At 40.8% G+C, this 10,212-nt stretch overlaps 1 protein-coding gene across 3 annotated transcripts; it reads left to right on the forward strand.

Moving 5' to 3' along the window:
• The first annotated feature begins 1,207 nt into the window (after positions 1-1,207).
• si:dkey-46i9.6 (E3 ubiquitin-protein ligase TRIM39) lies at positions 1,208-9,617 on the forward strand. 3 transcript variants are annotated; one of them, XM_014022679.1, is made up of 7 exons: positions 1,208-1,260; positions 3,599-4,583; positions 6,451-6,546; positions 8,234-8,464; positions 8,537-8,684; positions 8,788-8,814; positions 8,888-9,617. In XM_014022679.1, exons 2-7 carry the CDS (start codon positions 3,642-3,644, stop codon positions 9,439-9,441), a joined length of 1,998 nt encoding a protein of 665 aa, XP_013878133.1. In that variant the 5' UTR covers positions 1,208-1,260; positions 3,599-3,641; the 3' UTR covers positions 9,442-9,617. The 3 variants fall into 3 exon arrangements, with proteins under 3 accessions (XP_013878133.1, XP_013878135.1, XP_013878134.1); XM_014022681.1 differs by having other exon boundaries at positions 1,211-1,260; positions 3,667-4,583; XM_014022680.1 differs by lacking the exon at positions 1,208-1,260 and adding an exon at positions 1,311-1,437 and having other exon boundaries at positions 3,667-4,583.
• Positions 9,618-10,212: the final 595 nt, after the last annotated feature.

Below are 10,212 nucleotides of genomic sequence, written 5' to 3' on the forward strand. Positions count from 1 at the left end.
TTCCGGTTAGCTTCTTAGCTTAGCCTCCGTCACAGCGACATACGTCGCAGCCAACTGATCCAATCATTTTAAACTTCAGCAGAGGCCACGCCTCCTGCAAGAATCACCTGTCTATGCATCAAGTCCAGACCCTTGTCCGAAGCAAAGTGAAGGACAGGGTCTGGTTTAAACCAGGCTAACATTRACAGGACCAGTAGCTCCTTTAGGGACCGAAGACTGGTCCTAATACAGTTGAACACCATTGATGTGTTGGGGATTAGGTTTAGGACTAAGGTGTGAATGAAGKGGGGTTAGGGTTGGGGTGACAAATAGAGCAGCTTTGCCCGGACATAAGGCCTTGGATGAACGTTTCCTCACAGGTCAATTAGCTGGCTACTGTGTGATTGGTCAGAAGTTTGTGGTCCTGTTTGTTTATGCCGAAAAGCGCTAGGACAGCAATGGTATTGAAGCATTGCTTCAACTACTTTTATTCTAGAAGCCGGCTGTTATGTGTCTGAAGAACATAGTTTTAAGGAGCAGTTGTCTGAGGTAGCCAGAAAGTACGACTATTTATATGAGTCTTCTAGACATTTATAAAAATAGTTAGATGGCCTATACTCCTGGATAAAGAGTACACAGACATTATGCATGGAGGAATCTGTCTGCTGAAAAGTGTGGTGCTTTATCCAAGGCAGATTTGTGACCAAACAGCAGATATGGGAAGAAACCCCAGGCTAAGATGTGTACTGCAGCAAGAGGGGTTTCCCAGAAGCTCTGCGCCTTGTGTCTCATGAAATGGAAAAAGTGTGTGCAAAAACAAACCTACCACAACATGACCAGTGGCCTCATGTATCAACAGTGCGTACGCACAAAAGCCTTGCATACACCCTTTCCATGCAAAACTCCAGATGTATTGAGGCTGAAATAAACGTGGAAATGTGCTCAGCTCCACACGTTTCTTTGGTTCTGGTTCCACTGGCAACACTAAGAGGTGATTCTGCAAACTATCTGTTAGCAAAATATCTAAGAATTGTAATGAAACTTTAGAAACCAACTAAACATCCAGAGAAGTTTACAGCATGAGATGCAGAAGGCCTTGCTCATGGGAGATAAAAATGTATCTGGGGTAAGAAAAGGGGGTGGGAGGGGGGTATATTTTGGGTCTGAGGCAGGTGTTGGCATGGAGGGAGGGATGGTAGGGTTGAGGGGAAGGGGGCTGGAGGTGACAGTGGTCACAGTCTGTCTCAAATATCAGTGGAGTCTCGAGGCAGCTGCTCTCTGGTGAGTGCTCCCATGTTCCTGCTTTTAGTGAATCACTTGTCTTGCTCCAACATAGAGATTATAAAATGACATTATGCATCTGTGCAGAAGCAGAAATACCAGAGAAGAGTTGTCGGACTGGTTTTAAAGCTAATGTTTGACTGCTGACGAGCTGCAACCTGAGAAAAGGGCTGTTTGGTGTGTTTTTTTTATCAGTTTTACTGCTGATTAAAATTGAAATGAAAAAAAAAAAAAAAATTTGGCCACAGCATCTTGTCTGTAAAACTGAAATACTTGTCAAGATAAGACAGATATAGTGCATGGATTACATGAGCTGAACCTTTATTCTTGGAAAGAAGTTAATCTGGTCTGTTATTAATACCTCAACCTTTAGCTCAGGGCTGTTTGTGTTAGAAGTCAAGAACACTGATATAAAAGTGAAAAGAATATTAACAAGCACAATTTATTTTTACTTTAAATAATTTCACAAATGTTTGCTTTTAGAATAACAAATTCCTGTTGCTAATTTAAAAGTTTTTTAATTGCTTTTTTCAGGTAATTTTCTTAGAAATTACTTTAGTTTGAAAATGTGTCAACTTCTTGAAACTATTTATCATGGTAGAAAGCTAAAAATAATGTTTATAATAAAATGCTTGATATTATGTTTTAGTAGAAACTAATTAATAGCAATCACCCAAAAAAACTTAAAATGAAATTTTGAATGTTCTATTCTTAGTCCTTTTCAGTTCAACATTGGGTTTTGTACCAAATGATACAAATTGTTATTTACTCTGATAAAATGTTAATCTTTTTCTATTATTATTATTATTATTATTATTATTATTATTATTATTATTATTATTATTATTAGTATTATTAGTATTTGTACAGTGCCCTGAGAAGAAACACGGTGCTATATAAATAAACTGAATTGAATTTTGAACACAGTGTGCGAACTATTTACCAAGCTGTTTTCATTTTAAAGTGCATTGATAAAGTTATAGTTTATGGCTTCAAAAGGATAATTTTTTTATATGTTATGTATTTTTAATTTGTTATGGAGGCAGATATAATCATGGTCTACAAGATCCTGGTCTGTTTGGCAAAATTATAAACAAGAGGAATTCAAAAAGTTTTATCATACAAAAGAAAAAACAAGTGTGCATGAAATGGAGTATACTTTTACTGGAGGCCATTTATCAAATGCAATTTATTCAAATAACAAAATTTAAAACTAGAAGCACTCGGTAAGTGCAAACCTCCACCAAGACCAATTTCCCCCATCCTGTAATAGAGTTACAAAGGGGCACACCAATACTACAGTGCCACCTGCTGGACACTTTGAAACCYACGCCCTGTGAAAGCATCACAGCTTTGCCGATGTCAGAGTGTTAAAAGAAAAAAAATTCCTGTATCTGCATCGTGATCCGGTACATCACCAAAATTTAATTCCTTGACCCATTATCCATATGTGGTACAAATTTCATGACAATCCGTCCACAAATTTTTGAGTAATGTTGTCCACAGACAGAACGACAGATCGACAGACAGACATACGCGCCCAAAAACATTTCTTCGCCCTTGGTGGAGGTAATAGCTGTTATTGACCAAAGTTCTAGACATAGGCTGAAGATGGGAAATTGGCTAAAAGTGGCAGTGTTTGATTGGAAATTACATGCCTGATAATAATAGACTGTATGGATTGATTTGACTTTTAGTGGCTGCTTTGAGTCTGATGGAAGTCTTTGAACTTGTATAATAAATGTGTCATATGGGGACAGTKTTTGATCAAATCCAAGCTACTGAGGTTTCCTCATTTAACTTAATAAAGCTTAATATTTCAAAGACCAGAAATGGTACAATAACCAAAAGTTTGTTCCTAACAGTTAATAGTTTAACTGGTAGCATACGTATCAAGGATGCAGGAGGAGATAGGTGCAAAAAATGCATTAGATGAACAAACAGGATCTCAATGGTGTGAATTTCATGTACATCAACAAATGAGAACACAGTGCAGTCAATACCAAAGTCTGCATTATGTCCTGCATTAAAGAATATTAATTTCGCCAGGCAAATACCATTGATATCACAGATCTCTTTTGCTAGGGAGGCCTGGATCGRAAGGCAACTTAATGTGCATGCTTTTGGTTTGTGTGAGGAAACTGCAGTACCCAGAGAAAACTCACTCTGGTATACCTTACTGAGTTTTCTCTGGGTACCCCATACCTGAGTGCGAACCCACTCTGGGTAAAGTAATTTACCATACCTGAGTGTCTTGATGTGTTGCTCAGTAGTGTTGCATGAACATGACTCTCATATACGATCATGCAGTCTAACCCTGGCCACCTCAATATCACAGCAGGTTTGATGCCCCATTCAAAGGCTGGTTGCTTGTGCTGAAAATGACCCTGCCTCTCCGCCGTGCAGGAATGGCCACCACTGGGAACCTTTCTGAAGAGCAGGTGCACTGCTCCATCTGTCTGGACGTCTTCACCAACCCCGTCTCCATCCCCTGTGGACACAACTTCTGTCAAACCTGCATCCTGGGATACTGGAAAACCAGCCCGTTGTACCAGTGTCCCATGTGCAAGAAGTCCTTCCACAAGAGGCCCGACATCAGTGTGAACACAGTGTTAAGGGAAATAGCAGAGCAGTTCAAGCAGATTAGGGTCAAGGCCACTGAAGGGAAGGAAATTGGGGAAGGAGGAGTAGGGAAAGCCAAGAAGTGTATCATGGAGAGGAGGACCAAAGAGGATGAGGAGCAGCTGCTGGAGAAAAACCAGAAGCAACAGCTTCTAGATGAGTTGAAAGAAAAGCAAAAGGAGGATAAGAAAAAGAAACAAGGGTTGAAGGAGAGTCAAGGCGAGGAGCTACCTCCTTTAATCCCTCCGGTGTTGGCACCTAAAACCTCTCCTCCACCATCGCCCCAGGCTGCAGCTCAGGCTCCACCTTTAACTCAAACATCCCCTCCACCATCGCCTCAAACTCCACATCCACTTCCTCCAACCTCACCTTCTCCTCCTTCCTCTTCACTCCTGTCTTCATGGGAGGAGGTCCTGTGTGATGTTTGCTTAGGGGAAGGCCGACCAAAAGCCGTCAAATCGTGCCTCGTGTGTCTCACCTCCTACTGTGAGGAGCATCTCAAATCTCACACCGCCAGGTTCACCAAGCACAAGCTGATGGAACCTGTGGCCAACATGGAGGACAGAATGTGCCCGAAGCACGAAAGACTCCTGGAGCTGTTCTGTAAGAAGGATCAGACCTGTGTGTGTGTCCTCTGCACCGAGACCGACCACAGGGCGCATTATACTGTCCCTGTGGAGAGAGAATGGACCGAGAAGAAGGTGAGACAGATTCACTGCTACTAATTTATATAAAATTTGTGACTGATAAGTACATTTGTCAGAGTTCATTGTGGTTAATGTCCACAGATACACAAGGTGAAAAGAGTTACATTTTCATTAGTCATATAATGCATTTCCTTTTTACTTGGGTATGGTTCAATTGGAACAGATCGCAAAGTTGAAATTTCAAGTTGGAAAATAGGAAATTCCTGAACAACCCCAGCTCCATGTTCCATGACCCACAACGGCCATAGTTTGTAGTGCAGTGTTAGCATTAGCAACACTGAAGGGCAAATGATGCTTCGCAACGGTGGTTCATGGAGTCCAAAAAGGTGCATGTTTCTTGTCATTGGTTTGATTGGAGGCCGGGCTGTATTCACACCAGAAGTGAATCGCACCAGAGTTCATTTGGAAGCGGACCAAGACCACCTCAAAAATGGATCTCAGTCCGGTTGTTTGATCCACACCAGGGTTCACATGAGTGTATTCACACCTGCATAGAAGGTCCAGACCAATGTGGGAAACAAACTCTGGTCCGTTTAAAGCAGACCAAATATGTCAGGTRAGAGTACACCCTAAAAACCCAGTACGCAAGTGCTCTCAAGTCTCACGCATTGACCATGAGACAAACATTTCATGAAGTGCACACAGTACACTTTGTATTTCTCAAGCTAAAACACACCCTCGCCCATTTTTGAAGAGGAACCAAAGTTTCCCACACTGGCTGGAGCACAATATGGGGGCATGATTGCAGTGTTGCTAACTTAGCAACTTTGTCACTCATTTAACAAGTTTTCAGATGCTCTTTAGCAACTTTGTTTTTCTTTTCAAAAAAGCAACAAATCTAGCATTTTTTTTTTCTGTTTTATTAGACTTTGGCAGCAGCCTCGCACAGCAAACCCTATCTGCAGTCAGAGCAGAAAGGAGACCGACTCCACTCCGAGTCAGCAGTGCAAATAAATCACGTTCTCACAAAGTTGCTGCCGATTCTGCCCCGTATTATAAAGCGGGACGTAAATATAATTTTTAATGTAATGGAGTTTTTTTCCCACAAAAACTATTGCACTAAAATAAATCCCTGCATCCCAACCCCAGTGGAGAGTTGAGTTCATCCATCAATCAARGCAGTGATTGTGCTGTCAGCAGCTCACTCCTTCTCAGATCAAAACTTGAGAGCCCTGCCAATATGGCTGCCCTGTGGATGAAAAATCGTGATATATTTTTTTTTCTTCGCCTTTGTTCATGTGTAGCTCAGTAACACACTACCACTCATTAGGACACTGTTTTCACAGTGCTTAAATGAATAAAATGCAGATAAATCTATTGTTGTTGTCTTGAATTGCCAACACTTAGCATGGCAGTGAGCAMAAATATGAGCAAATCTTTTGAATTTTCTGAGTTACAAATGAAAAACAGTAAAGATCTGAGTTCTGACTTCTCAGGTTAATAGAACACAACATTACTCAGCAAACCCATGAGCATGCAACATTTGTTCCAAGTTTGCTAACCTCTGATGAAATTACACACCGTAAACCTGGCATGGCAGACTAAATAAAGCTGTTCTTTGACTTCAAATAGCTGAGCAATGGTACGTTTCAAGCTTTGGTGTTTGGCAGTTTCAGAACATACTTGATTATCTTTTACAGAATCAGTAAAAAAAATCCAAAAACGTGGGCACAGACATTTCCGCTGAAAAAATAGCAATCCATTTTAAAATTCTAAAYAAAGCATGAACATAAAGCTTCAGAAACTTTAATAGGTCTTTATATGCAGATCTAAGTCTTCTTGGACAATTACAGCTAAATGCAGATTMAAATATTATTTGTAGTGTTGCTTGTACACACAGCAGTATTCCTATGTTTTACAGGCACAGCTGAAAAAGACTGAAATGGACGTCCAACAGATGGTCCAGGACAGAATGAAAAAGGTGGAGGAGATCAAACACTCTGTGGAGCTCAACAAAGTGAGTCTACATGAATTTCTGTATCAAATGCACTGAAGCTTAAAAGCTCTAAAATTTTGGAAATCCACTTTTAACCGTGATCATGATGTACAACTTTAAGTATTTTAGAATTAAGGCATGTCACATCATTTGATTAAACAGAGGACTACATTAATCATTTTTATGATCTATTGACATTTAGAGAGTTGGGGTGTGTTCTTGATGGGGTTCGGGTCTGCTCAAGTTAGGGTCAAATACTTTAAAGGTAAAAGCGTGAGTCCCTGCAATGAGAGCCAGAACAGGCATGGCCTTTACGAAGTCTTGGCAAGGATTTTAGGTGCAAATTGGGATAACAGTTTGCTCTCACTACAGATAATAGGGTTGAATAAGTTGACAATTAAGGATTTACAAAACTTCCATAATGAGATCGCAGTCTGTTATCATGGTGGCAGCATATTGAGTTCTTAAGTGGAGTTAGTSAATAGTGGTAGTGAATCCTGGTGGCATGTAAGCATGGTGCTGTTTGGTCAATAATTTGAAAGAGGAGCAAGAGTATTTTGTTAGTTTTATCGCCTGTGTTTATTTGTGTATTCTGTTCACTGTTTGTCTGGTAGGTCAGCATTGTTCATTTCCTAATGTTGTCTTCGCTGTCTCGTGTCTTCCTCTCGTGTTTTCCAGAGGTTTTTATAAGTAGAGTTTTCCTGCCCCGTCAGCATTTTTGATTAAAATAAACAAGTTTATTTTTGATCTTGTATCCTTCCTTCATTCTGAGATCTGCAACCTCACACAACCTGACAACCCCATCAGTGTGAGGGGGTTGTGCTACCACAGTCTGAAAGAGTCTTAGACCTACCACTTTCCTCAACCTGTTAACCTGTGTGGTAGGATTGTCATGAGAATGGGTTACTGGCACACAGAACATGGTGAGAATATAGGAGCTTGGAAATGGTAGTGTCATAATTGCTTTCAAGTTTGAGCTTTTCCAGATTTACTATGGAACAGCCATGTTCTAATAGGTTGTGTAGATCATGGAYGGTGTACCTTGACCTTAATCTTGTGTTAAGAGTTTGTTAGTTTAATCCTAGCCTGGTAAAAACCAGCCACTTGCTCTTCATTTTGTTTCATACAGAGGACCMTTGAGAAACGATTTCTTGCTGGAGGCGTGGACTCTGCTGAAGTTTAWAACAGTTTGGTCTGATTTTACTCAATCACTAACGTTTGGCTGTAACATATGTAGTGCACCAGCTCAACCGTGAAGGGCTATGCTAAAAAGCTTACCCAAAATTGCGTGCGCTGTAAACAACCATCCCCTACTGGGAAGAGAGATGTAACGAGCCAAATGAGATGGCTGTAAACGAGTGGCTTTGTGAGACAAATTTAATTTAATTTGAAAGCCTTGTCAACACGAATTGGCTTCATTCATTTCCTCTGCTGCCACTGCTAAACCACAGGCAGACAAAAACAGCTCAGAAAATCAATGTCWTCGTTCACAACTCCTCCTGTACGYTGATTGGCCCRGTTGAAATTCTACCAAAGAAATCCATGTCAATGAGAGAAAGCCCAGATGAAGCAGTGAAGGGAGATTGAGCAGAATTGTTTMGAAAGGCAATGGCCAGGCTACCACTGCAGGTGGTGACTCAAGGGAGCACATATGACGGCAGTTTTTACAAACAGGCTGATCATTATAAAACTGTGTTTTGTACTTTAGGCCAGTGCTAAAAGAGAGATTGAGGAAAGCATGCAGGTCTTCTCAGAGCTGGCGCGTTCCATCCAGAGGACCCAGGCTGATCTGGTTTTAGTTATCGAGGAGAAGCAGAGGCAGACAGAAAGGAGGGCAGAGAGCCTCATCACCGAACTGGAACAGGAAATCTCTGAGCTGAAGAGGAGGCATTCAGACTTGGAAAATATGGCTCGGACCGATCACATCCACTTCCTGAAGGTAAATGAAATGGTATCAAAACTCATATTCATTCCAATKGTTTTGTATAATCTGTGATGGTTTTCTCTGCAGAACTTCCCCTCRCTCAGCGCTCCTCCGTCTGTTAAAGACTGGTCTGAAACCAGTGTACCCACTGACACATGTGTTGGTTTGATCAGAAGATCTGTGTCCAAACTGGAGTCAACGTTAAGTCAAATGATTGAAAAGTTGTCTGAAAGGGGTAGGAAACACTTTGTATTTATTTTCTCTAAAAAAAAAGATGAAAGCACAATCACTTCAAGAATATAAAATGCTGTCAAATTTAATCTTTCTGATTTTCACAGAGATCAAAAAACTTCAGAAATATTCAGGTAATTGCATTTTTAAAAAGTTTGATTGTCTATTTTAGARCAGTCTGACTGAACAAATCTTATGTTTCTGTAGTGGACGTCAGTCTGGACCCAGACACAGCTAATCCATGGCTGCAGCTCTCTCAGGACAGACATCAGGTGAGGCATCTGGGGGCCTGGCAGGACCTGCCAGACCACCCGGATCGCTTTGACACAGTGGTCATCGTGCTGGGTCGCGAGGGCTTCACTTCAGGCAGACACTACTGGGAGGTGCAGGTGGGGGACAAGGACGACTGGTAYTTGGGGGTAGCCAAGTCCTCTGTAAACAGGAAGGGCAGGATTTCTGTGAGCACCACCCATGGCTACTGGGCTCTGGCCATGAAGAAAGGCCAGGGGTATCGAGTGTCAACATCTCCACCCTTACTGCTCTCCCTCGACCCGAAGCCCAAGAAAGTGGGTGTGTTTGTGGACTACGAAGAGGGGCAGATCTCTTTTTATGACTTGAAAGCTCAAACCCATATTTACACATTTGAAGAAACACTCACAGAGAAGATTCGGCCATTTTTCTACCTGTACTGCTGCGACAAAGCCTCAGACACCATGGTGATCTGTCCAGTTCAGGAGAAAAGTCTGATGAAGCAAAGCTGAAGACATGTTTGATGATCAAAGCAACAACCCTGAAATATACTGTATTTGTGGTACTCACACCTTGTTGTATTAATGTTCAGTGGCATGCAGAGTTTAATAATACATCATCAAATATTTGTGAATATTTTAGTGTCAGGATACCAGAGCTGAAAATAAAGCATCAGCTGAAACTAGAACTTGTTTAGCTTGTAAGGGCTGTGGTTTTACAAGTCAGTGATCTGTCGCTTAGTGCTCCAAAAATTTAAATAATTGATACATACAAAGAAACTCACCTCCTGCTGTCCTTAGGTCAAAATGATCTAAGAGGTGTTAAAGGGATTTCTGACTACTTGCACATGTTGCCCTTAATATGTTCTAAATACTCTATTATACTAAAAGTTGTTGTGACACATGAAAGCTTCTAATTACTTCAAAAAGTGTATACGTTTATTACTTAAGCACATCAACATTTTGTTACTGACTAATGCATCTTGGGATAACAATGATGATAATGGGTGCCACTTGAAACTAAAACACATATACACTACAGTGTCTGGCAATTAGGATATACAGTATTTTGTAGTTGTTTCTATGTTCTGCACAATGTATTGTTAGAACAATAAAACCTGATCAATGTTTAGTAAATTAGCTTGGGAGCTATCGCCATGTAACTAATAGGGTGTTAGCTTTGGAGCTAATATAATTACCTCCGGAGCTATCGCTATATATATGATTAGGTTGACTTTTTAGCAAAAGCTAAAAGGCTAAAACTAAAGTGTGCCTTCCATTTAA

This window comes from Austrofundulus limnaeus, unplaced genomic scaffold (assembly GCF_001266775.1).
Source record: "Austrofundulus limnaeus strain Quisiro unplaced genomic scaffold, Austrofundulus_limnaeus-1.0 Scaffold338, whole genome shotgun sequence".
Taxonomy (NCBI): domain Eukaryota; kingdom Metazoa; phylum Chordata; class Actinopteri; order Cyprinodontiformes; family Rivulidae; genus Austrofundulus; species Austrofundulus limnaeus.